The sequence below is a fragment of the Erythranthe guttata genome, chromosome 5 (genome assembly GCF_056151865.1).
Source record: "Erythranthe guttata isolate IM_541 chromosome 5, IM_541, whole genome shotgun sequence".
Taxonomy (NCBI): Eukaryota; Viridiplantae; Streptophyta; class Magnoliopsida; order Lamiales; family Phrymaceae; genus Erythranthe; species Erythranthe guttata.
In genome coordinates, this window is record NC_142537.1 from 989,651 (window position 1) to 1,017,105 (window position 27,455).

The 27,455-nt window shown below is 35.6% G+C and overlaps 6 protein-coding genes and 1 non-coding gene across 11 annotated transcripts; 4 read left to right on the forward strand and 3 right to left on the reverse strand.

Moving 5' to 3' along the window:
- The first annotated feature begins 272 nt into the window (after window positions 1-272).
- LOC105974833 (uncharacterized) lies at window positions 273-2,657 on the forward strand. 2 transcript variants are annotated; one of them, XR_016031315.1, is made up of 10 exons: window positions 273-503; window positions 718-1,079; window positions 1,169-1,202; window positions 1,301-1,498; window positions 1,585-1,674; window positions 1,767-1,832; window positions 1,923-2,014; window positions 2,098-2,145; window positions 2,267-2,429; window positions 2,490-2,657. XR_016031315.1 is itself a non-coding variant. In XM_088818413.1 (9 exons), the coding sequence occupies exons 2-9, from the start codon at window positions 751-753 to the stop codon at window positions 2,352-2,354; spliced, it is 945 nt and encodes a 314-aa protein (XP_088674539.1). In that variant the 5' UTR covers window positions 284-503; window positions 718-750; the 3' UTR covers window positions 2,355-2,657. The 2 variants fall into 2 exon arrangements, 1 of the variants encoding a protein (XP_088674539.1); XM_088818413.1 differs by having other exon boundaries at window positions 284-503; window positions 2,267-2,657.
- Window positions 2,658-6,392: 3,735 nt separating this feature from the next.
- On the forward strand, window positions 6,393-11,550 carry LOC105974802 (homeobox protein knotted-1-like 6). Of its 2 annotated transcripts, XR_016031316.1 has the most exons (6): window positions 6,401-6,986; window positions 7,230-7,352; window positions 7,536-7,650; window positions 10,825-11,063; window positions 11,150-11,372; window positions 11,427-11,550. XR_016031316.1 is itself a non-coding variant. In XM_012999960.2 (5 exons), exons 1-5 carry the CDS (start codon window positions 6,624-6,626, stop codon window positions 11,309-11,311), a joined length of 1,002 nt encoding a protein of 333 aa, XP_012855414.2. In that variant the 5' UTR covers window positions 6,393-6,623; the 3' UTR covers window positions 11,312-11,550. The 2 variants fall into 2 exon arrangements, 1 of the variants encoding a protein (XP_012855414.2); XM_012999960.2 differs by having other exon boundaries at window positions 6,393-6,986; window positions 11,150-11,550.
- A 1,291-nt stretch (window positions 11,551-12,841) lies between these two features.
- On the forward strand, window positions 12,842-16,791 carry MENG (S-adenosyl-L-methionine-dependent methyltransferases superfamily protein). 3 transcript variants are annotated; one of them, XM_088818416.1, is made up of 8 exons: window positions 12,842-13,043; window positions 13,144-13,208; window positions 13,766-13,856; window positions 13,937-14,025; window positions 14,119-14,314; window positions 14,422-14,521; window positions 14,604-14,703; window positions 16,773-16,791. In XM_088818416.1, coding segments are annotated over exons 1-8 (780 nt in total). In that variant the 5' UTR covers window positions 12,842-12,905; the 3' UTR covers window positions 16,774-16,791. The 3 variants fall into 3 exon arrangements, with proteins under 3 accessions (XP_088674542.1, XP_088674543.1, XP_012855358.1); XM_088818417.1 differs by lacking the exon at window positions 16,773-16,791 and adding an exon at window positions 14,836-15,593; XM_012999904.2 differs by lacking the exon at window positions 16,773-16,791 and having other exon boundaries at window positions 14,604-14,776.
- On the reverse strand, window positions 14,675-18,002 carry LOC105974759 (cysteine-rich receptor-like protein kinase 2). Its single transcript, XM_012999903.2, has 7 exons — window positions 17,116-18,002; window positions 16,736-16,849; window positions 16,519-16,652; window positions 16,239-16,449; window positions 15,920-16,154; window positions 15,258-15,411; window positions 14,675-15,158 (listed from the first exon to the last, which is right to left on the reverse strand). The coding sequence occupies exons 1-7, from the start codon at window positions 17,864-17,866 to the stop codon at window positions 14,823-14,825; spliced, it is 1,935 nt and encodes a 644-aa protein (XP_012855357.2). The 5' UTR covers window positions 17,867-18,002; the 3' UTR covers window positions 14,675-14,822.
- A 943-nt stretch (window positions 18,003-18,945) lies between these two features.
- On the reverse strand, window positions 18,946-19,106 carry LOC148770373 (U1 spliceosomal RNA). The gene has a single exon (XR_016031471.1). It is a non-coding gene; the product is annotated as a U1 spliceosomal RNA (small nuclear RNA).
- A 1,616-nt stretch (window positions 19,107-20,722) lies between these two features.
- On the forward strand, window positions 20,723-23,053 carry LOC105974600 (Pectin lyase-like superfamily protein). The gene is made up of 8 exons (XM_088818418.1): window positions 20,723-21,092; window positions 21,206-21,334; window positions 21,420-21,581; window positions 21,669-21,707; window positions 21,782-21,989; window positions 22,100-22,181; window positions 22,290-22,398; window positions 22,498-23,053. Exons 1-8 carry the CDS (start codon window positions 20,868-20,870, stop codon window positions 22,903-22,905), a joined length of 1,362 nt encoding a protein of 453 aa, XP_088674544.1. The 5' UTR covers window positions 20,723-20,867; the 3' UTR covers window positions 22,906-23,053.
- A 1,902-nt stretch (window positions 23,054-24,955) lies between these two features.
- Window positions 24,956-27,367, reverse strand: LOC105974839 (high affinity nitrate transporter 2.5). Its single transcript, XM_088818419.1, has 2 exons — window positions 26,131-27,367; window positions 24,956-25,446 (listed from the first exon to the last, which is right to left on the reverse strand). Exons 1-2 carry the CDS (start codon window positions 27,276-27,278, stop codon window positions 25,071-25,073), a joined length of 1,524 nt encoding a protein of 507 aa, XP_088674545.1. The 5' UTR covers window positions 27,279-27,367; the 3' UTR covers window positions 24,956-25,070.
- Between the last annotated feature and the right edge of the window lie 88 nt (window positions 27,368-27,455).

Here is a 27,455-nt window from a genome sequence, read left to right on the forward strand (position 1 = left end):
AATAAGATGATCATAAGATGCATCTTTTGGTTTGTACATATCAGATTATGGTGCCTCAAAAACTATCTTCACACAAAAGAAGTACAAATTATTCCACAGAATCTAGAAAATTCGGTTGAATTACGGATTGACTGTAATTATTCAAACATGAAATTTTTTGTTCGCAATTTAAACTTATTAAGTTATGACTTTAGTTTATCCAAAATTGTAATATTATTGTGGGGTCAGTACATTTCAATGTTGGATTAGTTGGGCAGCTGACGTGTAAATTTATGGTTCTTCTAGAATAGTCCTGCATTGCCTCTTTCTCTCTCCTCTCTTCTCTCTCTCTCTATCTTCATCCACTGGTCCGACAATCCCGCACCGCAGAACGCAACCAACACAAAATACAGAATCTAAATGCAGCATATTCTTGATTCTATTCGTCCCTTCTAGGTCAAACAATTGGAAAACAAAAAAAATTAAGTCTTTGCAATTCTTCCAAAGATTCCAAGCAAATCCAGGTATATTACACTAAATCCCCACTTCAAATTTTTTTTAAACTTTTATGCCCTCTTTCTCCAATTTAATTTGTATCCAGATAAATTACACAAATATGTCTAGGTTTACATGCGCAATGTTTGTTTCTTCTTCTTCGATTATGTTAAGGTTGTCGGGAATCTTTATTTACTGGTTGTTGATTTTTTTTCCCCTTTGCTTCAATTTATATTGAAACAGGGTTGTTTAATTAATGACACTTGGCGGCCAGTTATGGCAGTTGACACAACGGCCCCAAGTTATTGGTTAAACTGGAGGTTTTTACTCTCTGCAATATGCCTCATAGTAGCTATGGTGCTCTCTTCATTTATAATATGGAAATACGAATTTCATAGCAAATCCAATAATCAACAACCGGGTCGGGGTCCGAATAAACGGGACCCGGTTCGCTTGTACAAGGGCGAAGCTTGGGGTACATGTTCGAAATCGATACATCCGATTTGTCTACTCGCATTTCGGATTCTTGCTTTCTGCGCCATGCTGGCATTGATTCTTGCTGATTCTATCATCAATAGTTTCGGCATATTCTATTTCTACACGCAGTAAGTCGGTTTTTGTTTTTTACGTTTTTTCGTTAGAAAAATCGTTAATTTGTTAGTATTTATCTCGTCGTTTTTCGTTGTTTAATTAGGTGGACGTTTACTTTGGTGACCGTCTATTTTGCGGTACGTTGTTAAGTAGCGAAAAACTCGTTCAATTATGCGTGAATTCGATGTTGTGTTATGGTAGTAAGATGGTTTTTGAGTTGTATATATATTTGTAGCTAGGGTGTTCGCACTCGATTTACGGATGTCTGTATAATCGCAACAAAGCAGATTTCGAGCAAGGATCCAATGTGGCACCCTCACTTGGTGAGGATGCAGAAATGCACACCACTAATAACAGAATCTTGAATCGATTCGATGACCCCAATTGCAAAACAGCATCTCTTTGGGAATATTCCTTGCAAATTATTTTTCAGGTAAAAATTTTCCCCTGCTATTTATTATTATTATTTTTTTTAAATTCTATATTTATGTTATAACTTTTTCGTTACTTCTATTTTAGATGTGTTGTGGAGCTGTTGCACTCACCGATTCTGTCTTTTGGCTCATATTATACCCGTTTTATACTGGCAAAGATTTCCGATTACACTTTGTGAGTAAATATATATATTTTTTTAAATTTTTATTTCCGTCATCTCGATCGATGTTTTTTAACCTTTGACTGTGTTTTTTCTTTGTCTGTAGCTGATTATTTGCATGCATTCTGTTAATGCCGTTTTCCTCCTCGGTGATGTTATACTGAATTCTCTGGTAGGCTCTCGAGATTAATATACTTTTTAATTATTTAAAAATAAAAATTAAATATTATACACGACTAACATAAATATTAATTTGTTGCAGCAATTTCCCTTCTTTCGAATTGCATATTTTGTTATGTGGACATGTATATTCGTCGTTTTCCAGTGGATCTTCCATGCTTTTGTTTCGAAGAGGTATATATTTATTCACTTTATTTCGATAGTTTTTTCATTCGACGAGATAATATTAAATTAAATAAAATCTCTTATTGTAACAGTTGGCCTTATGCTTTTCTGGATTTGTCATCTACATATGCTCCTTTATGGTACGAATTTATTTCCAATACAAATATATATATGTATATATACACACGATGTTTTCTCGTACTAATCGAAGTACTTTACGCACTAATCTTACCCCTGAATTATTAATTTTTTTTTGGTCAGGTATTTGGGTGTTGGGCTGCTACATTTTCCATGTTTTGGGATATTTACTCTTATATTCAAGATTAAACAATTTTGTTTATCAAGATAGCTGTTCGAAACGACATTCGATACGTCTCCGAATGTGGGACCGAATTGTTATTTATGATTAATTAATTATCCACGAGTATTGTTTGATGATACGAAACGCATAGTGCAGATTTCATGTCTAAACGAATGCGTATAGGGGAAATGAAAATGAGAGGCTTTGGTAGGAATCAAGAATTATTGTAATTAATTATCTTACATTTCCTATTTCAAGTTTGCTCATTAACACTTAAATAGGGCTCGGGTTTGTCAGACAACGAGCTTTTATCGAGCCGGCTCATCATATTCATAAGTTCTGCACAACTTATTCACAACTTTTCGAACTCGAGCTTTTATATCATATAATTACAATGAATCAAGCGACTAAGAATTTCATCATATTCAACTTTTGGTTAAAATTATCGCGTAAAATGGTGCTGTGTATTTTGATCCGAGTTCAACCTTGCTTCACAACACTTTTTATCTCTATATATATACATCCAATACATATATACTACACACATATCTAAAGCCGTTCGCTTTATCAATCAGTATTTCGATCCGAGTTCAACCCTACTTCACAATACCTTTTATCTCTCTCTATATATATACATGCAATACATATATACTACACACATATCTGAAGCCGTTCGCTTTATCAATGATCAATAATCGCCTATTCATTGGACTGTGAAAGTGCTCATAAAGGAGATCAAGAGATATTGGGCCCTTTGGCCTAAGTGGAAGTTCAAGTATATTACCCGAAATGCAAATTTTGCTTCTCACAATCTTACCATTTGGGCGTCTTTTGTAGATTGGTGTGGTTTTATTCCTGTTAGTTATTTGCCAATTTCATGTTTTTGTGACGGGGATCCCCGCTTGTTGACTCTCATTGTTTTACTTCTTAATGCAATCGTTTTTCTTATCCAAAAAAAAAAAGTGTCTCTCCCCCCCCCCCCCCCCCAAAAGAACTTACCATAAAATTTAAAAAAAAATATTCTTAAAAAAAAAAAAAGTCAACTGTATGAAAGAATGACATGACATAGTTCCTTGATCAGTATATTTAACGTATGTAAGTAGCTATATATATATACACACACACTCACATACATATATGATATATGCTTCCTAATCCAGAATTGGTCTGCCAAATGTGAATTGCTAAATTCCTGTATTAATTTTGTGTTTTTATAAATTTTAATAAACTGCCAATTTGCTACATATTAAAAAAATAAAAAAATAAACTTTTACTTAAAAAAATATACAAATGATGAAAGATTTTATTTTGGGTTTGGGCCAAGTCGATTGGCACATTTTTCTAATGGTTTTTTTGCAAGAACCACCCTTGTGTAATCTTGAATTGCTGAAAAAACACCTATGTTAAAAAAATTAGCACAAACCCCCCTATGAAAATTAGTCAAAGGCAATAAAGTCTCTGCGAGTCCGGCGTGGGATACACTCGCGGTTTGTGCGACTAGGCGTGCGTTTTTGGACTTGAAAAGACCCGAGTACCCTTTCAATTAGAAATTTCGAAATTCACAAATTCACCCTAAAATTTTCATATGCCCAGAATGAAGTTTTCAATTTTTTTTTAAATTCAGTCCCTAATACTTTCAGAAATGCCCTCTTCAAACTCAAGATTCAGCCTTTTTCTTTCCGGACCCAAAAAAATCGTCTTCGCCACATCATTTCAGAAGATTTGGACTGCATCTGCAGCTATACAAATTATCCATATTATCAGGAATCGCAATACACCGCACTAAATTTTCTCCCTCGACATTCTGTTAAAACGAGATCTCAAACGAATTTTTTTAATTAGTTTTCAAAATGAAGAATTTTGTTTGGGGGGAGGGAAAGAGTTCGTCAAGTAAAATGAGGAAGAGGCGGCAGACGGTTGCGTGGTCGTAGGAGGGGTGGAAAGAGAAGCGATGGGAAGAGCGGTGGACGACGACAAGGATGCGGTGGAGGCGGGCGAGGGAGCTGCGCAGCCGGCAGAGATATTTGATAAATTAAGAAACCTAGTATAGATAAATTAAAGTGGAGTGTGTGAATTTGTGTGTGTTAAAGCGGATGAGCTGCTGGTGCGGCGGCAGAGGTCTGTGGAAGAGGATTACCGTGGGTGGGTGGAGAAGACGGTGGGGGTGCGTGATAATTTATTACTTTTTGTTTTGAGTTTTTTTATTTAGTATATTTCTGTTTGCATTTTGTTTATTTTAAATACAAATATTATTAAAAAAATATTAAGGGTAGTTCGGTCATTTCATGCAAGTCAACGACCAATTTTGAAAAAAGGGACGGTGTGCTTTGTAAATCATAACACAGGGGGTTCTTTGCTAATTTTTTTAACACGAGTGTTTTTTCAGCAATTCAAAATTACACAGGGGGTTATGTGCAATTAACTCTTTTTCTAATGGGCGCTTATTGCAAAATCCAGTCCATTTAATACACTTTTTTTTTTTTATAAATTAAAAAAAGAAAATAATGAAATAAAAATAAAAATGAAATATAAACTTGGGGAAAGGAAAGAGTAAAGAGGCGGACCATGCTATTCCAGCTTTAACTGTCCGCACATCAAATCAATATCAAATCAATCAAATCAGTCAAATTGTGTCTTTGCTTCCCTCAACTTGTTTATTGCTTTTACTTGTGCACTAATATATATTACTTTTCACACTCTATTAATTTTTTTTTTTTTAATATACATATAATGTTTGAATATGGAGTTATTTTCATTTTATTTTGAGGGAAGAGAAACTATTAATCATAACATAAATTACTTTAACAATATGTAACTATACAAATTAGAGTATTTTAGTTCGTTAAAAATTAGCACCGTTTCAGGTCAGATGAAAACTCGAAAATACGATCACTCGAATTACAGGAATAGCAAATAACTTACATTTACAATGTATTTTATGTTTCGTTTCGACGGAAAAAATGACCTAAAATTAGGTAAAATTTAACCTCAATACAGGTAATTTTATTTTTATAGAACTCCTTCTGCAACATATGTTTTATCATGTAATGTCATCAAAACCTGTTTATTTTTTTCGTATACCTGCTTTTTTTTTTTTTATTATTTCAATTTTCATGGGACAAAAATTTATTCCAATTATAATTAGATATTCATTATTTATGCCAGTTTATTTACACATGTTTATATCACATATTTATTTTTTTAATAAATATTGGACTATTAGTATCAGAGTGTAGTTGATGTGCCCTAATTCATTTTTCAACTCTAGTAGAAAATTTGCTTATTACTACATTTGTTTGCTAGTGTGAAAAATCGTAATAAAATGTATTTTTTACTACGGAACAATTTTGAAGTCGTAGTAAATACTAAGATTTACTGTAGCAAAAAAATATTTGGTACGACCATTTACCGTAGCAAAATTTTTGTCATGCCTGTATATGCTACGGGGTAAATTCGTAGTAAAAACCTTTTTACTACGAATTTGATACATTTTACTACGGTTAATGATCGTAGTAAAAAACCATTTTTTCTACTAGTGCAATAAGCCTTTCTCAACAAAAACTACATTTACCCATAAAAGAAAAAAAAATACATTTAGGCGACCTACAAAGCTATTTAGATCTTAAAAGATCATTAGTTTTTTTAATTTTAGCTCCTGAAATATTAAATGTCGATTAATTTTACTAATATCGTTTTAACTAAGAACGTGATTTTGATAATTTTCTATTTGATTTTGGCAAAATTATAAACACAAAAATTATAGAACTCTATATTAGTTTTCTAAAATAACTCGAATTAGTCAAATTGGACGTCATATGAAAATTATGCATGAATCATGAGTTACATTTCGAATTTTACATAACTGAGAACATCAAATTGAAAGGCGATTTTTATGGATTAATACATATCTTTCTAACCTGACGTTCAATCTAGGTGATTAGAGTGAACGTATGTATTATCATTGGTGTATTAATTAGGGGATGGTTTTTCTAAAGCAATTTAATAAAATATGGGGTAGAATTGCAATTAACTCAAAATTATAAACTTAATATAGCAGCAAAAAAAAAATTTAATTCTGAATATATAAACTAATAATAGAAAGAATGGGCCTCCTCAGTCGGCTTCAGTACCTGATCCTCAGCTCGACCATCGTCTCCATATATTCTTGCTTGTTCTTCAACAAATAATTACAATCAGACCTACATAAACAGCATTAATTACAATTCTGACCTTTTATCTTCCTTATATATATATATATATATATATAATAATAATAATTTGAAAGGAATACAAAATTTTGGAGTGCATAAATTAAATATGGATGAAATGTATGGGATTCATCACTCAATTGGTTACGACTACTCAGACAAGGGTTTCATGTCACCTGATGAGAATCTGATGATCGCGGCGGCGGAGTACGGCGGCGACTATACTTACGACTATCATCATCATCATCAACAGCTGATTCCATCCTCCGTCGATCACCGCCACCGTATTCCGGCGGTGTTTGAATCATCATCATCGGCGGCGGCGACGGCGGCATCTGAATCCGCTTCGTTTTCTGTGCACAACGAGGGTGATCGGAAATACCAGGCGGCTAATTCCGATTCGATCAAGGCTAGAATTGCTTCGCATCCTTCTTACCCGAAGCTTCTCGATGCATATATCGATTGCCAAAAGGTTTTTTTTTTTTTTTCTTAATTAATTAATCGCTCTGAAATTATAGTTGATTTTGATTTGGTCCTTTTTTAGGGGTTTTTTTTTTGCCGGAAAATTAAAACCTAATTGTGGTGGCCTGTTGAGATTAATTATTGCCTAGAACAGTGATTAATTTAATTTAATTATTTCTGGAAATAAAATGATATTACTGTGAGATTTAATTTAATTTAATTTAATTTACTTTTTGATTTGAATAATTCCCAGGTAGGAGCAACCCCTGAGATAGCGAGTTTACTGGACGAAATCAGGAGAGATAAAGACGTGTCTAAACCAGCAGACACTTCTTCGTTGTGCTTTGGATTCGATCCTGAACTCGACGCGTTTATGGTTTCTTTCTCTCTCTACTCTCTCTCTCTCTAACTCTCTCTCTCTCACACACAATTACACACACTGATAAGCATACATACATCTGAGTTGAAGCTTAGTTTTACTATAGTTAATGGCAGTGAATGATGATTTCTGGATATTTATTTATTTTTCCTTTTTTTTTTACTTTCTCTCTCTAAAAAGGAAACTTACTGTGAAGTATTGGTAAAATACAAGACGGATTTGTCGAGGCCTTTCAACGAAGCAACCTCCTTTCTCAACACAATCCAAACACAACTCTCCAACCTCATTTGCAAAGGCAAGCTCCTCTCTCTCTCCTCCCTCTCTCTCTCTCTCTCTCTCTCATCTCTTCTCTCTCTAAACATGAGAATCCAACGGCTATGGTTTTATTAATCTTTACTCAAAGTGTGTTAACTATGGCAGCACAGTTCATTTCATGCATGTGTCAGTATTATACATATATTCATATACATGAATCGATTTATTACCAAAAAAAAAAAAAAAAAAAAAAATTCCCCAACACCAAATTATAGAAACCAAACCCTAATAAACTTTAATCATCAACCATATTTAATATAATTTAATTTGGGTATATATTATAATAAATGTAACAAGTGCTCTCATCTGATCATTCCTAGGAAATATAGTAAACCTTAAATTAGAGTAAAGTCAAGCGGTGATATATCTACACAGTGATCAAAATTCGCAACAGTGTCAACACTTTCTTTTTTTCTTTTTAAAATTTTTTTCCTTTGTTCTTGGTTGCTTATCACTGTCATTTTCCTTTTAGTACATTGATCTTTAGTTTCTTGTCAGATGAAATAATTTAAAGTTGGAAAAATTATAAGCCATGTCACAGATTTAGATTCTGACTTTGACTTGTCTTACCACTCCTTTCTTGTTTCTCATACATGCACTGTTTCAGAAAGAACACATGTTTGTAGTATGTATGCATGTATGTATGTATTTTTTTTTTGTCATTTAATTGGTTCCTTAAGTTGGTGTGATGTTAGAGTTTAGCACCACCGTTTGGCTAATCCTGTTTTAAACATCTGATTATCTCTTACATTTGATAAGCTGTTTTAATAAGTTGTCACGTCTTAATTTTAGAATTAATTTTTAAAGTGTTTGAATAATGATCTTATAAGCTATTTTTACTAATTATATATAAAACCTAAAATAAAAATATGTGGGGTATACGCATTTATGAGAAAAATCTTATTTGCTCTCCAATAACTTATTTTTTGAATTTTTAAGATTTTTTTTTTTTAAATTACCAAACACGTTGGAAGAGCTTATAAGCTCTTTTTAACAGCTTAGCCAAAGACCCTCTAAGTGGTCTGTCATTTTTGAATGTATAAGTTATGAAATATTGGGTTTTTATTCGATAAACTATAAAACTAGGTTATCGAACGAAAAAATTGGCATGACTAGGTTTATCAAGGTCAATAAGCTTGGTAAATTGTTTTTTATCACCATTATTACATGGAAAAAGAGGTAATATTAATAAACTGAATTATGAATGCAGAATTATGAATGCAGTTCTTGTTTCTAAAGAAAGAAAGAACACCAAAAGATGCTTTCTTGGTTTTGATGAAATGGCACCTCAAATGCTTGCTATATATGAATACAACATGAATCGGAGTTTTGCTGCCTTGTGTTTACATCTTTGATCTCATTTGTCACATCGGTTTATACTATGCTACACTTGGTGAAATACACCTCATACAGATCTTTATCATTTATAAGCACACAAACACATACACACACACCCCCACGTTGGTATGTGTAGAAATAACCTTGTTTAATTACAGCTGAAATCAACCTAGTTTAATTACTTGGCATTATTATTTAATTTCCTATCATATGATATTTCCTTCTTTTGCATACGATGATTATGGTGTTCTTGATTTTAGTTTTTCATTGCTATATGATGTAGTCTAGGTGAATTCTTCGTACATTTAGGGGTGGAAATTAAAATAAAATAACCGATTTGTATGTGAATTTCGGACAATGCTTTTCATTCTGAGTATTGAAAAAAAAAAAATCAATTTCCTAATTATTTTTCTGACAACCGAATCCAAAATTAACCATTTTGGAACAAATTTCATCGTATCGATTTTATTTTTTCTGTAAAAATTAACTTCTATGCGATAGAATTTTTCTGAAAGTGCTAATTCTGATGTGATCCGTCCAATTTCCGCACTTGTTCCTAGTAATTTGGTTTGATTTTAGTATAAACTAAAGTGAGATAGTTCTAAGTTCTTACCTTTTACATGTTAGACGAGTGAGGCAATAAATAAATAAGATTAATAATTAAAAATAAAATAAATAGTTTGGAGGACCCAAAAGAAGTGGCCACATTATATAGTGGGGGTTTTGGGAAAGAACACAAAAAAAGTGGGGCAGTTTGAATGACTTTTATCTAGTGAAGCCCGGATAGGGCGGGTGGTCGATAATTCACATGGACTCCCGGTTTTTGCGCTGAAACCCGGCCCACACTTTTCTCAAACATTGAATTACCCACGCGTGTACACACACTTACACCTACTCGCCTTTTAATTGGTCGTCAATTTGGCCATTATTTTCCACCACTTTGGATTTTGTGCCCCCCCCCATGCATTTTAATGATCCCCACGCCTTCAAATGGGTTCATTTTTTTCTCTTACCTATTTATTTATATTATTAATGTTTTATTTTTGCAAATTTTATAATAAAAAATAATTGAGTTTATAATAAATACTCAAGTTTATGCTTTTTTAATAATTCATTTAATCGTGTGGTTGGGGAAAAATAATGGAAAAACATGTGATTTCTGCTATTAATAAACTCAGTGGTGGGCCCAGTTTGTGGTGAGGTTGGCCTTGTTGTAGAGGCCCATAATGGGATTTTATTATTATTATTATTATATTGTATTTAATAAAATCTGAAATCTTCTGCACTGTTTTCTGCTATTTGTTGGCAACTGACTAAGCAAACTCTGCTCAATTGACTAACAGTTCACAAGAAATGTATATGTATATACATTTAGGAGATATTTTCTCAGTAAATGATTTATTAATTTATTATAGTAAAAATCACTTCTTACAATTAGGTGGTGTCTGCAAAAGCTTTTAGGTTGTTGATTATGAGTTAAGTTAACAATAAATTGTTTGAAAAATCTATTTCGAGCAACTTATTTTAAGAGAAGTTGGTCCAGCGGTGCTTTTTATATTTAGGTTAAAGCAGCTAGTAGAAGCAAAGGTTGGTATTGAAAACACTTCTAAAGTGATTTTGAGCCGAAAAAAAAGCTGAGAATCACTTTTCAAAAGCTTTTGCAAACACACCTTAGTATCTAATTATATGTTCATTAATTACTTCTTAAAATTGATAGTTAATTTGAATGTTTAACAAAAATAAAAAAATCATGATTTAGTTTGATGTTATTTTTTTCGAAGGACTTGTATAAAATTTTGATGCAATATTTGAACAGATAATGGTGCTTTATCCTCGGACGAAGAAGCGAGCGGAGGAGAGACGGAAATGGATGATCATCAAACGAGAATAGAAGATCGAGAATTAAAGGACAGGCTATTGCGGCAGTATGGCAACCACATTAACAGCTTAAAGCTCGAGTTTTCGAAAAAGAGGAAGAAAGGTAAGCTTCCAAAAGAGGCGAGGCAAACGTTACTCGAATGGTGGAACGTTCACTATAAATGGCCATACCCAACGGTTAGTACAAAATCTCCAATAAATTAATTATGCATGTTTGTTTGAACATAAAAATAATAATGTCGAAATAATGATGATATATATAGGAGGGCGATAAAATGTCGTTGGCTGAATTGACGGGGCTGGATCAGAAGCAAATAAATAACTGGTTCATAAACCAGAGGAAGAGGCATTGGAAACCTTCCGAAAACATGCATTTGGCTATGATGGACTCTCTTTCTGCTCGACATTTCTGCGTCGAAGATTGACTTTTTAAATTACTCTCTTGTTGTTTATTAGCATAAATACTCAATGCTGATATGCTGAACATCTCTCTCTCTCTCTCTCTCTCTCTCTCTCTCTCTCTCTCTCTCTCTCTCTCTCTCTCTCTCTCTCTCTCTCTCTCTGTATATTATCCGAAGAAAATGACCTTACTGACTTGATAAACAAATCATTTTTGTATCCAGTAACACTCAAGTGTTGGTTCTAATTAATGATTTTGCATAAATTACAGTAGATGACGTAATTATTATTATTTTATTTTTATTCCTGGAAATATTGTTGGATGAAATTCAAATTGGTGTCACAACTTTGGAATAAAATTGTGAATCCAAATCGGAAATTATATCGATTTTAATGTGTTGATGTTGAGCCCACGAAGGCAATATTTCTCTCTATATATACAGTTTGTTCAATGGACTGGGCTTTCGCTTTCAGATTCAAAGACCCAGCCCGTTGAAAACTTGGACCAAACTGTAAATAAAAACTAGAAAGAGTTTTTGGTTTAAATTAAAAAAAAAAAAAAAACACTAAAATTTCTCCGAAAGCCCTACATTTTGTCAGATTTGCACCTCCAGTCCTAATAAAATATAGGGTAAATTACGAAAACCCCCTGAACTTGGACAAAATAATGAAAACACCCCCACCTATCCGTTATAACCAAAATCCTCCTCAGATTAATTGTTGATCGAGTTTTATACCAGAAGATGCCTACAGTCTATTATACATTATGTTAAATATGTGAGAAATAAAAGAAAATATCTGAAATTATATAAAGTATGTTCCATGGAATAAAAAAAAATATGTGAAAATTCACACTGTAATGGGTTGGTGTAGACACGGCCATGGGCCGGTTCCGAGCCGGTTCGCGGTTCACTTTTTCCGGAACCGGAACCGGCCCGTACTATGCACTGTTCGGCGGGCCGGGTCGGCCCGCCGGTTCACTCCGGTTCCGGGTCGGCCCGGAATTTTATATTTATATATATATTTAAAAAAAAAATACTTAATGGATAAATAAATTAAAATAATTATTTTTAAATAAGAAAAAAACAAAAGAAAATAAATAAAAGGACTTTAACTTAATTTTATAGGAAAAAATGGGGTGTGAGGGTATTTATAAGAAAAAATGGGGGGAATTCAAAAAATAGCAAATAACGGCCGGTTCACTGGGCCGGTTCACCGGCCGTTATTTGCCTTTTTTGTAAATCCGGGTGAATTTTTTTGATTTTTTTTTTTTTAAATCCATGGCCCGGTTCACGGTTCACCAATTCATAGAACCGGGCCCGTCCCGGGGACGACGGGCCGGTTCACGGGTTCCGGGCCGGTTCACCGGTCAACGGTTCGGGCCGGTTCCGGGCCCAAAACCGGGCCATGGCCGTGTCTAGGTTGGTGTAAGACAAAAACAAACCTCAGGGTTTTTTGGTAATTACGAATAGGTGAATATGGTTTTTATAATTTAATCTAAGTTGAGGGGGGATTTCGTAATTTATCCTAAAATATATGTGGATCAACAATGAACAAGTGTACTTGTATAAAAATCAACGAAAAATTGAGGGTGTTTTAAGCAAAAAAACTGAAAATAGAATGGCTACACTTCAGCTCAATCTTCACTCCGTGACCGGAGGGCAACGCCGACCTGCGTGCCGGTCCGTCATTACACCAATTCGGTGCGCAGCTGAGCGTCAGGCGCTTTTTAATCGCATTGCGCCTGTCTATGATAACGTGCGCACCTTCACCTTTTTCAAGCTTTTTTAGCTCTAACTTCTGATTTTCACCATTCTGCGTAATTGGGCTAAAAATTGTTTTGGGTAATTATTTGCAGTTGAATGATTTGTTGAGTTTAGGGAGGCATAGAGTATGGAAGAGGATGGCTGTTTCTTGGAGCGGGTATATTCTTTTTTTTATCCCCTAATCTCCTTACAAATATATATTAATTAATTAATTTTTATTTTGTCTAGTATTGATATGCTTTTGTTCGATGTATTTATAGTTAATTAATTTTTAGTAGTGTGTTTCTTTTTGTGTAATATCGATTTGCTTTTGTTTTTGTTCGATGCATTTACGGTTAAACATCTATAAATGAATAATACAGTTGAGAATAGAAAAAATCTATTAATTTAGCGAAATATTAAATATCGAGTTACTATAATTTTAGCACGTTCTCTCCATGTTGGGACTGGAAGAATTTATTATTTAAGCGAGGTTATGAATTTATATCGAGGCTCTATTGTATTTGTTTAATTATGTGGTTGCTGGTCGGCTGCTTTTCTTGTTTATTATTTGCACTCGTATGAGCCCTTCCGTAGTTAAAGATCCAATCTTTTATGTAATGATCACGTTACTGAATCAAATTATTGTCTTATTTTTTTTTAAAGATAAATATACAATTGATGTATTGTGTGAAGTCATAACGAGAGATCGAATTCGAATTATTTGTGTAACAGAGCAAAAGAAGGAGATACTGTGTTGGATGTGTGTTGTGGAAGTGGGGATTTGGCCTTTCTGTTGTCTGAGAAAGTCGGAATCAATGGCAAGGTTTTCCTTCGTCATTTCTTCTTCGTCTCTTTTTTTTTTTTTTTTTCCGGTTCACTTAAATGGTGATGGCAATTGCGTAGGTTATTGCTCTCGATTTCTCAAAAGAGCAATTAAAGATCGCTGCATCTCGACAGAGCGAGCGATCGAAATCCTGCTACAAGAACATTGAGTAAGCATGTCTGGCTGCTTAAAACGAAATCCCATTAAAAAATTTACGCTAAAGTATTTACGCCTCCTCGATAAAATTTGACGCGCACAATAGGTGGATTGAAGGTGACGCAATGGATTTACCATTCTCCGGCTCTTCTTTCGACGCTGCAACCATTGGCTACGGGCTAAGAAACGTAGTACATAGGAAGAAAGCTCTAGAAGAGATGTGTCGAGTTTTAAAACCTGGTTCAAAAGTATCCGTTCTTGATTTCAACAAAAGCACGAGCCCGTTAACCTCTTCACTTCAGGTATACATATACATCTGCTTGCCGGTAAACCTTATACGTTTTGTTGATCATGTCGTAAATCAAAATTAAGTATCTGTAAGCTATATCGACACATTTGTTTTTTCCAGGATTGGATGATTGACAATGTAGTGGTTCCTGTGGCCAATGGGTATGGCCTAGCAAGTGAGTATCGGTACTTGAAGAACTCGATCAAGGAATATCTTTCAGGTTTTTTTTTTTTTTAAATAAGTTTCGTTTTGGCTATGATAATAAGTGATAACAGATTTAAAATTCACATTTTCTGATGCAGGTAATGAACTTGAGAAGCTAGCTTTCGAAGCAGGGTTTTCCGAGGGCAAACATTACGAGATCGATGCTGGCTTTATGGGAAATTTAGTAGCAACTCGTTAGTAAGTGTATTTCTCGCCACTTTTGTTTCTTCAATATATAAAAACCCTTTTTTTTTTCTATTTTCAAAACAAACGGGACCAATATTTTTCGCGTCTATAAATAGCCTAATCTATAAACTTTATCTTGGGTAGAAAACACTGTGGGAAACAGTGGCAACCGAATAATCGTTACCATAATTGAGGGGCGATGACGTAATTTCACTCATGTCGTTTAGCTCCATGGTTTTCTCGTCCATGAAAGGTGGGTTAGTTGGCTGTGGTAGCTCTTCGTCTTTCTTTGCCAGCATAAGTAATGCCTTAGACATAGTTGGTCTTAACGAAGCTATTTCTTGGGTGCACAATAATCCCACGTGGATCACACGTAAAACCTCGTTTTTAAGGTTGACGTAATTGTGGAACACTAGGTTCGGATCGAAGAGCTCCTCCACCGTTTTTTGCTGGAAATTCTTCCATGCCTGGTTCATAAAAACTTAGTGTTAGAACTTAGAATCACAAAAAACCTCGATTAATTTAATTGAGTTAACATAATTGCAAGGCTTTGTTTAGGAACATACTACGGTCACCAAGCTGTCACCGTAGTCCGAGGTTTTATTACTCATGTTGTTCTGTCTGCCTGTGACGATTTCAAGCAAAAGCACACCGAAGCTATAAACGTCTACTTTTTCTGTCAACTGTCCGAGAGCTAGGTATTCAGGTGCCATATATCCCCTGCAAATTTTAAAAAATTCAGAAAATTTATCGCTCGTTTATTAAGTAAATATAAGGTAAACGTCGCCTTATATCATGGATACGGAGCTGTTAATTGTCGTTTCAATTTTACTGTACTCTGACTTCAAATGTGATTTTGACCATTTTTCAGTCCGAATTTGACAAAAAAAGCACCAAATTTGCAGTCCTTTTGAGTTGACTTTATAATCCAACTTGAATCAGCTAGATTACATATCGGGTGAGAGAGTTATGCATGAATGAACAAACACTGCATTAACCCACGATTCGTCCACTTCAAACGTGATTTTGACCATCTTACGGTCAAAAACTAACAAAATTCAAAGCATAAAAGTTGTAGCCCTTTAAATTGGCTTTCTAACCCTAGTTGAATCATCTAAAACAGCGGTTAGACGAGAAAGTTACGCATAATCTTGAAATTTGCACTACCAGTAAAATTGAAACGACATTTATCATTTCAGATATATATAGGCTCGATATATATACTCACAATGTTCCGGCTATAGCTGTGCTGATATGACTCTTATCTTCTTGAAAAGACCTAGCCAACCCAAAATCGGCAATTTTAGCACGAAGCCTCGAGTCCAAGAGAATATTACTTGCTTTTATATCTCTATGAATGATTCTCGTTTTTTTATTCTCGTGGAGATACACCAACCCTTCTGCTGTACCTATAATTATCTCGAATCTCTTCTCCCAGTTTAATTCTTTGCCTTTGCTCGAATCTGTAACCGTTGTATTAGTACGCCATATATTTATTACAACTTTAAAAAAAATCTTTAAAAAAATGATTGTGTTAGTACACTCACCGAAAATGAAGCGATCGAGGCTTTTGTTGGGCAAGTATTCGTAAACGAGAAGACTTTCGGGTCCTAAGCAACTGCACCCTAATAACCGTACGAGGTTTTTGTGTTCGACGCTGCTTATGATGTTTACTTCGTTGAAGAAATCCGCCGCTCTGTGTTTTGTGTTGAAGAAGAGCCTCTTTACTGCTATTTCTCTTCCATCTGCCAATACTCCCTGCAAAACTGGAAATTATTATTACTATTATTATTATTGAATTTATTTTTGAAATGCAAATTAATATACCTTGTACACTGTGCCAAATCCACCTTGTCCGAGCTTGTTGGCTTCGTTAAAAGAATCAGTTGCTTTCTCAAGGGCTGAATACTTGAAATTTAAACTGCAGTCGTTTAGGGTTTTCACTAATTTTTCTGCATCACCTGAAAATAAAAATTGAGTCTTTTTTAACAATATTCAGACAAAAGGTTTAACGTTAACAGCAACATTCTAGAAGCTTCTATACCTTTTCTCTTGTTCTGAATAATTCTGTTCTTCCATATATGAACTGCAATGATTGCTCCAATGATTAGTGCAGCTGCTGCACTAACAGCTGAAACTACTACGACAATAACTCTCCCTGCACAAGTAATTAAGAGTTCACTAAAACAATTTAAGCCCAATTAATTACTCACTCGGTTCCATAATATACGTTAGAATTTAGAATTTCAATACTGCATTAATTACGTGATTTCCAATTTTACCCTTATTAAATTTCTCCATCGTTGTCTTCTCAACTGAATAGTGGAGAAGGGTATTTTAGTCTAAGCTAGTTATATTTTTCTAAAATCAAGTCATATTTATTAAATTTCTTAATACTTAAAGAGTGTAAAAACTTTTGTTTACCTCTTCTACTCGGATTTCGAGTTATCGGATTAAGGAAATTAACGTCGGAATATCTCACGAAACACCCCGTATTAACCGCCCGCCCCTCCGACATAGGCAAGCACCTCTCCAAACTATCGAAAGCTTTCGCCAAACAAGCCCTACAAGCACTAGCATTGATCGTCCTCCAACAATCCGCCAAAACGTAAACCGACCCGTTTCCTCGACCACCCGCCACCGCCATCTCGACCCGTCCGTACCCGTTATTATCCGGAGCGGTTATAACCGCCCGCGACAAAGCCCGATTAGCCGACACCTGGAACTCTGGATCCTGTCGGGTTATATTCCCACATATAGCTTGGTCGTTGGGCCCGCTATACTCGTGGTAGAAGCTGTAATTCTCGGTCCGCATAAAGCAACCGTCGAGGAACAGCTTAGCACCGTTGACCGGGTAACACTGGGGTGTGATCGTGCGAGCCTGGGCGTAGCATAAGACGCAGTCGACCAATGAGAGGTCGCCGTAGCACTGGGCCAAACCGTAGTTTGCGTCGGGCCCGGTTCCGGTTCGGGCTTTGCCGAAGCCCGAAGCCCGGATTTGGATGCTGACGTTTTCCATGGTGGCGATGAAGTTGGGCACGTAGATTGATGCGTTGTGCTCGAGTTGGCTGCCGCATGTGAATTTGACTGTGTGGGTTCTTGGATCTGCTGATAGTTGTTCTGGTAGTGGTAATAGCAGAATTACCAGAACAATTAAGATTGCTTTCTTCATCATTGGTTTCTCTCTCTAGATCTCTCTCTCTCTTCTTAATTTCCTGTCCGAAAGAGAGAGAGAAGGAAGTGCGGAATTTTGTCCTAGGAGCAAGTATTGAATAGTCAATGTTTATTCTTTAATTTTGACTTTTCGAGACAAAAAGCGGACGTGAACATTTGACGAGGGTATATTTGGTAAGAAAAAAATGTGGGGTCTTTGATAATCAACACCTACCACGTTTGAAAAAAATGATGAATATATGTCACCATACATAATCATTATTATTAAGTATTAACAACCAATCTGTTTATTTCGGTCTCTAAGTGGAAGTCCATTGACCAGCCTTCAATTATAATTCATTTTAACGTCGTAATTATTATTATTCGATCGTCGTAGAGCTCACTCGATGCCGGATCGTAGGGCCGGCGGCAATGAACAAGCGATTAGAAAATGTTCAGGAAAGAGTGTAAAAATGTATTATTGATGTTCAATCGGAAATCCTAATAGGGCTTTTCGTTTTCATTTATATAGAAAATTATTCATGGCTATTTTTTGATTGAAGATATCTTCTTGATCCCGAGATTCACTTTGATATGTCAGTTATCGATCCTAATTTGCATACATTTCTAATATGCTTTACGGAAATTGTGCTAAGACCTTCCTCTCCAACAGTTATTTTTGAGCTTGCCACCTACCATACCTTACTCACTTTCTTATGCGATATGTTATGTGTTATTGTGTTTCTATATACTCGAAATGTCTATTCAGCAATCTCATTGTCACTAAATCTTCTCTTAACATCATGTCTATATTAGTGCTTACCCTTCATCAGGCTTCCGATTTAATGGGCTTGGATTTCAATTAGTCATCGGTTCGACCCAATAATTCTAAGTATGGTGAGTTCGGCCCAAATGTACCAATTTGATCAGATCACTGTATAATGCATAAACTAGAATGTAAACATACAAAAATACCATTTAAAAAAAAACTAGAAAATGTCAAATATTAAATTAGATATGTTAACAAATATATTTAAGAGCTATATAATGTAAGTATTGTAGTAATTTAACGTATAACGATAAAATTAAAATATAAATTGGGAAGGGGCTGCGCGTACGCAAACCCCCACTATCACAAATTATGACGTAGGATCAACCACTTGGGTCGACCTTAGGCAAGCGCCCCTCCTCTGTGCAATGGAGGTCACTAACCTAGGCCATGACCCTTCTTGATCAGCCATACACCCGGTCCAGGTAAGTAATTAACAAAAAGCCTCTTCTTATTAATTTATAGCAACCCTTTCCCTTTGTTATCTACATATTCTTCCAACGTGGGAGAAACTCTTTAATTAATTGGCCATTAATTACTTTGGGCTAGATTGGACCTACTATTATGGAGTAGTGTTTAATGCTCAAATTTATTGAAAGGTTTGATGAATATTTAGCTTGCCTTAACTAAGATTCTAAAGAGTTTTTGGTTCAATTAATATTCAACTTGGCAATCAATTACTTTCGAAAAATAAATCGTATCTTTCGAAACGTTGAAGCGATTTTGAACTCGTCTTGCCGTTAATAATATTCTTGTACTCTTTTCGATTCGACTTAAATAATACTAATAATAAATAAATAAATAAATAAATAAAAAAGAAGCAAAGTACAACTTTAACACACCCAAACTCAAAAGAAAAACAACAGTCATACACAATGGAAGAGGAACCTTCTTTAATGTATGTCCCACATCGGTGGGGCAAAAGCATGCAAGAAGGACAGCTTATTACCCTAAACTACCGCCCATAATACAATGAGATTATTTTATTTTATTTTTTTGAGAAGAAAATGAAAATTAGATAAGTAGTTTTTCGCAATATAATAATACTTCGGTGATCTCTTCCATATATTTCAGTATAAATTACGGCCATCCTTTTGAGATAAGGTCAAATTACGAAAAACTAGAGGGTTTGGATAATTACGCGTCCACCCTTATGGTGTCAAATTTAGTGAAATTTTCTAGATTATGTAGAATATTCTCCAGTTTGTATTAATTTTCCTCAATTCGAGTTCCACATTTTGAGACAAGATGATCATAAGACGTGTCTCTTGGATTGTAAATATCAGATTGTGGTGCATCAGAAACTGCATATTTGCACAAAACGAGTACAAACTAGATAACATTCCACGGAATCTAGAAGATTATATTGAATTTAACACTATAAGATTGGACGTGCAAGAAGATTCATAATTAGGGATAATTATAATTGTCCAAACACAAATGAGATTTCTCGTAATTTAACATTACTTTAGGAGGGTGGCCGTAATTTACCCTATATTTTATTTCTTCTTAAAAAAAAATTGATCTTTTTACTTTTCTTGCACCTTTTTTCTTTTATTCTCACACTAAACAACATGGGAATCACCATCTTATGCTCCCAACTGAGATCCTACATATCCACAAACTAGATTACCTGTCACACTTTCTTCATTAATCCTTTTTATTTATTTTTATATATTTAGTATTAAAGCTCAATTGTAGTGAATCAGTGATCCACTAACAAATCACAGATTAAAAAAGGGTGACAAGATAATTTATAAATAATTGCCCACTTAAAGGACTTACTAGTTTATTAAATACAACTTTCCAAATAATAATTGGTCTGAAATTGCCTGTTTTAACTATTTATTATTACTAATTAATTAGTGTCTAAATAAATAAAAAATAGACAAATTTAGGGCCAATGTTACAGTGAAATAACAGCAATTCAAAGATTCATTGCAAAAATGTTACAGATCTTCAGATATATGGTAGTGCCACCACATATATTTGCTTACACTAATAAAGCAAAAAAGGGCATTCTTGTAATTTCAATCCAAAATCATGGCTATTTCTCCAACACTCTAACTATATAAACTGCCACTGACAACCTCCTCCCCTGTTTCAAGACAGGAAAAAAGCCCTCCACCTTAAACTCAATAAACTGACAGAAAAATTCTACTGCAAAATCAAAAATAAATAATTAAATCCAAAGATGAAGAGAGCCTTCTCTCTTGTACTCCTCCTCGTGATTTGGCTTTTCGTTTTCTCCGCATTATCGATCGACGCTAGGAAATACCATACCAAGAAAACCAAAATGCACAAGAATAAAAAACACAAAAACAATCCGGCTCCTGCACCAGCTCCACTACCCGATTCATCCGTTTTCAGCATTTTGTCGTTCGGAGCTAAGGCTAACGGAGTTTCAGACGATTCCAAGGTAAAAATATTTTTTTGCAGATTTTGTAATAATAAAACAAATAAAATCATGTTTTTTGTTTTGTTTTGTTTTAATGATAATTAATAATCATTGTACTACTATTAACCAAGCAGGCACTTGTATCGGCATGGAAATCCGCATGCAAGGTTATCGGAGGCTTCGTAGAAATACCTTCGGAATTTAAATTTCTGATCAAACCTGTTACACTTCAAGGCCCTTGTATGCCGAATCTTGTTTTACAGGTCAGCCGAATTTTTTTTTTCGCGAAAATTAAAATTAACTTCTTATATTATTTGTAGTAATGCTGACGAGATTTTTCGGAAATAGATTGACGGTACTCTATTAGCACCTCCGAAAATCGGGTCGTGGGCGAAATCAAATTTATATCAGTGGATGAATTTCAAATGGCTTCAGAATTTCACCATCCAAGGTACCGGTACAGTTGACGGTCAAGGCTCGAACTGGTGGTGTTCTTCACAGGTCAATAAGGTAATTAATTAACCAAATTTCAATGTTGATAAGAATTAAGAAATAAAAATTCGATCTTTATTTTATTTTTAATGAATATTTATGCAGAAGAAGAGAGCCAAGAAAGTTCCGGGCATCAAACCGACTGTAAGAACTCGTGTTAGCTGTCTGAAAATAAATTAGCAATTTGAAACTGATTTTTTTATTTGAATTGATAACAGGCATTGAGATTTTATTCGAGCTATAACGTCACGGTTCGTGATATTAGTATCGTAAATAGTCCGTTATGCCACTTAAAATTCGATAATTCAAAGGGGGTGAAGGTCGAAAACGTCACGATTTCTGCCCCCGAAGACAGTCCAAACACAGATGGAATTCACCTCCAGAACTCTCAGGATGTCGAAATCATGCATTCCGATATCGGAACAGGTCGATCGAATTAATCTTTCTATTTTTAGCAATTTCAAACATTTTTTTTCTTTCTTTTTTAATGATACAATTTCAATATGTAACTGATTTTTTTCGGGATTTTCGGACAGGAGACGATTGTGTGTCTATACAAACAGGTTGTTCAAACATTCATGTGCATCATATAAATTGTGGCCCTGGTCATGGAATAAGGTAATCAATTAGTTCATTAATTTATATATACAGTATATTTCTTGATTTTTTTTCTTCTTACAATGTATTTATTAAATCCAAAAAAAAAAAAAAAAAAAAAAAAAACAGTTTAGGAGGGCTAGGGAAAGACAAAAGTACAGCTTGCGTGTCGAATATTCTAGTCGAAAATATCATAATGCAGAATACTCTATATGGTGCAAGGATCAAAACATGGCAGGTAATTAATTAAATAAATTCTCATTTAATTGTCAACAATAAATTAAAAAAAAATTGACATAGTACTGATTGATTCGTCGTACATTGGTATATTAATTAGGGAGGTATTGGGTCGGTGAAAAACGTGACGTTTTCGAATATTCAAGTCTCCGATGTGAAAGTTCCGATAACCATCGACCAATACTACTGTGACAAGAATCAGTGCAAGAATCAGACAGGTGCAGTGGCAATATCAGGAGTTAAATTCGATCAAATAATCGGGACTTATGCGGTGCAGCCTATTCATCTAGCGTGCAGCAGCTCCGTACCATGCACGGATGTCGATTTAATTTCGATTCAATTAGAGCCGTCGATTAATAACAAACGTGGATTTCAACAAGGGTTGTGCTGGAACTCTTATGGGAAATCACTAGGGCCACTTGCCCCTGCAATCATGGACTACTGTGTGAGAAGTGGGAGTGAGTTTGTGAAGAGGATATCAAAATCACATGATATTAGTTGTTTGTAATAAAATAAATTAAAATATGCTTTTTTTTTTTTTTAAGTTTAAATATTTGCTTCCCTTCTGCAATGATTTTGAAGTGCAAGAAGGTGATGGTTATCTTGCATTAAATATTTCTATGTAATGAAAAAATGAAATAAATTCAGTTTCATAATTCTTTCTATTTGTTTATTTTTATATTTTTTATATAGGAATTTTTTTTCATGAAAAATAATAATTATCTGTATAAAATATTGGATTTTGAGAAGTAGTTGGGGGCCATGGCCCCCAAAAGCCCCACAAGCTGGCTAGCTAACTAAGCTAATTAAAGTTTTTATTTAATGTTTCAATAATAAAAGAGCAGCTAATTAGTATAGTCACTAGTCACTCCACCACTAGTAGTGGGGTTCTTGGTTAGCCATGTAAACTAGCATTATTGAATAAAGTAAGTAAGCCTTTAATCTAGTTTAAGTTAATTAATTATCTAGGAACTTTGCCCCTTGCTAGGGTTTCCTCTCTTCACCACACACACACACATATATATATATATATATATATATATATATATATATATATATATATATATATATATATATATATATGATATACACACATATATTCAAACACACATACCCATGTGGGTATGTGGTGGATCGAAGGTACTCGTTGTGTAGGAGGTTCTTGTAAGAATTAAAAAGAAATGCAAGAATTACAGCCCATTATAGATCTTAACAGAATGAATGAATTGATTAAATTATCATTTTTAATAAACAAACAAACTATTGTGAATTACGTGTGCCTAATGGGAGTAGATTTGAAAATTCAGATTGAATATTCTTGGAATCTTCAAATTTTCGTTATTCATAACTTCATAAGGATGTAATTCTAAGACATAGAAACAACTAGGGAGGTATTTGTAACTAGCAATGCCCAAAGAGTCTGTAAATTATTTAGTTTTACCTCAGAGATGCTCGTAATTTACCCTTATTTATATATGTAAAATGTTCCGAGACTTCGATTTTCTTCGATTACTAACTAACTCGGAATAATTGTTACGAGTTTTGAAGGTACGTGCTTGTGTGGGCTATGTGGAGGAGAGTGAGTTGGGTGTGGTGCTAGTGCAGGTCATATGGTGGACCCTACACACTTTTCGTTTTCAGTTATAATTTTGGTGGCAATAGAAAATAGGGATAAATAAGTCTTTTTGAGTTCGAGTTAACGGAAAATTCGGTGCAGGCACCGTCCAAATCATCTGTTAATCTTTAACCGCACGCGCACTCAGAAAATGACTTATAAATCATTCATAGGTTGGCATCAAAGCTTTAAAAGTTGGTGGCCTCTCTTTTATGCGTAAAAGGAAAGTTAGCTTATTTAGTTTATCCGTATTATTATTCTCGGGTTTTCTAGATAGTACACACGATGAAATATAGTGGATGATCTTAAACCTTTAATCTACACATAATAACACACACTCATGTGTGTGTCTGTTTAGTGAGTAGTTATTTATATAGATCTACGGTTCTAGATCACCCAGTGCGTTACACTGAATATAGCATCTCATAATGTGATTTATAAATGAGCAAGGCCAAATGTAGGAGTACTGCAAAACTAATTCATTTGAGCTAAATCCAGACGAACCAACCGTTATAATTTTTTGACTGGAATTAAGTATTTTTTATGAGACGTTTCACCGGATTGATCGAGCAGTACTTGTCTATTGATCTAGTATATCGAAATTCGAATAGTTTATTTATTTCTTTAACCTAAATTGGGAAAAATCACATAAAAAGACTTTCAAGAAGGCTTCCCCATTTGAATTATCAATTTTAACAAAAAAAAAAAAGAAAAAGAAAATTTAACTACTACAATCCTATGACTGGGCTTTATTATAGAATTAACTCTAATAAATAAATGGGCTTTCTCAAATGGGCTCAATCGACAAGATATATATACTACCGGGCCAAATTATCATAGATTGGGCCTCTCTTTCCGCCAAGCAATTCGAGCCCTAATTACGAAACCAAATTGGGGATTCAGTTCAATACGGCGTCGTCCGGCTCAAAAACATTAGAAGATACATAATATAATGCTCTTTACATTAGAGGGATTTGAGCTCCTAAAATAACCCTTCTCAAGATTCTTTACACATGCACATATATATTGAATAAATTCCAGAAGTTTCATTACAAAATTCAGACATATATATTTGGAGTTCCGTCAATGGGGGTGGCTGCCGATCCAATCTTTCGCCCCCGTTCACTTCTACTATTCTCCGAGAATTTCAAACTAGCCCTATGGAAACCCTTTTCTCTCTCCGACGAACTCCATTCAGACATGTAATAATCTTCCTCGGTCGTCTTCCCTTTAGACGAGGGCCCACAAAACATTCCGCCCCATTGTGGGAAATATATCAATGTAATAAGTAGTGTGCAGCAAATCATCATCACTCCCATAAGTGTTAAACCTGTCTCGGTCGAGTATCTCGATCCTCTGAAGAATATCACCTGCGTAAGAACCGCCCCCACGTTTCCTCCTCCACCTGTCATCCCCGATATTATGCCTAATGACCTGGCAATTATAATTAAGAATACAATTTTAATTAAATTAAAAGAAATCGAGGAACCAGGATTTTATGTTAACTATACACTAAAACATGTATTAGGGAGCCACAAGACTACAAGTTAGAGGTGGAAATCGAACGGGTTGGATCGGAATTTGAAAAAGTTGTCTAAGGGAGCCACAAAATACTACAGTTAGGGTGGAAGTCGGACGGATCATATCAAAATTTGAACTTTCGAAAAAAAAACCTATCTTTCCGCAAGTGAAAAACCAATTTCAATTTCGTTCCACAAATTTTCCAGGAAAATTGAAATTGGGAATTTTGGGAATTGGAATAAAACCAAACTTGTTCCAAAATCGAAAATTTTCTGATCGGATTTGGTGAAATTCCATATTTCTAATCTCTTAGTAACCTATAAAGAAAATACATAAATAATAGTAATGATATTAGTTTTTAGAAAATAAAAATCGTATGTTTCATAAACATTTTCGTCATTTAAAATTGCATCGAAAATCAGAACCTCAAATTCATAATGAAAAATATTATTCCGTATTCGGAAATACTCGGATTGTACTCGAAAAATAACAAATATATATGTAAACCGATAAGTTTTATGAAGAAGTGGGGGCCATGGCCCCCTTAGCTCTATGCTGGCTCGGTTACGTGTAAGGTTACAGCTTACACGTACATACCTTCTAGAAACGAAAGGAACGACGCCAAAGGTGAGGCCGCAGGCGGCTTGAACGAAAACGGAAAAAACGAGCATCACCGCAACCGAAACACCCAAAGATCCAACTTGCCCTAAAATAATGCAGAAAACTCCGCCTAAAGTCTGAACTACCCACAGTGTCCAAAGCCTTCCCCTCATTCCGAACCTCTTCGCCATGAAATCTGACAGCATACCGCCACCTGGCCTCGAGAACAAATTCGCCAGCCCGAAACTGGCGGCAATAATTCCAGCTGTGTGAAGATTCACGTTGAACCTGTCGTAAAAGTACTGCGCGATGATGTTGTCAATGGTGAGCTCAACTCCGAAGCAGTAGCCGTAAGTCAACGCCAGTATCCACCCTCTGTAATTCGTGATGGCGTGGTGGAAAACCTGGCCGAAGTTGTCCTTGTGCTTCTCGCCGGATTTGTGGAGCTCCGAGTAGTTTCCGTCGGGTAAATCCTGTCCGAGGAAGAAGATGCCGTACGCCGACAGTGTCTGAAAGAGCGCGGGGATGAAGAACGCGATTCTCCAGGCTGTGAATTTGGTGGCGCCGATGTTTTGGATGAGGTCGAAGACGAGGGGCATTATCAGCTGGGTTGCGCCGCCGCCGAGGTTGCCCCACCCGCCGGCGACGCCGTTGGCGGTTCCGACGACCCTGCCGGAGAACAGCGAGCTCATCCAGAACTGGGTGGAGACGAACGTGGCGAGGGAGAAGCCGGTGAAGAAGCGGACGAGGAGGAAGGAGATTGGCGAGTCGGCGATGGAGGTGCAGTAGACCGCCGGCGCGGTGAGGAGTGTGAGCGTGGCGGAGGCGAGGCGGGGGCCGAACAGGTCGCACGCCGTCCCCATGGCGATTCTGGCGAAGACGGCGCCGGAGACGGCGGCGATGCCGGCGTTTCCGATGTCGGTGGCGGTGAGGTCGAGGTTGTCCCGGATGATGGGGAGCAGCGGCGGGGCGGCGAAGGTGGAGACGAAACATGCGAAGAAGGATATCCAGGAGAGGTGGAACGCGCGCATGTGCGGCGCGGCGGCGGAGAATAGCCGGAATTCGGTGGCTTTGTGCTCGGAGTCCACCGGAAGTGCGAATTTCTTCTGATTATAAGAGTCGTCTGCGTTATGAGAAATCTCCATATTAACTGTAGAGAATTGTTTACAGGGAAACTGGAGGTAATAAATTATGACCCGACAACTAAAATGTTAAACTAATTGAGCTGCCTTATATAACTTGAGTATTTCGGATATGACATGGGAAATACGATGCTACACCCGGTGATTTTCACTGGGTGGCTCTTTTCTTGACATGTGTCC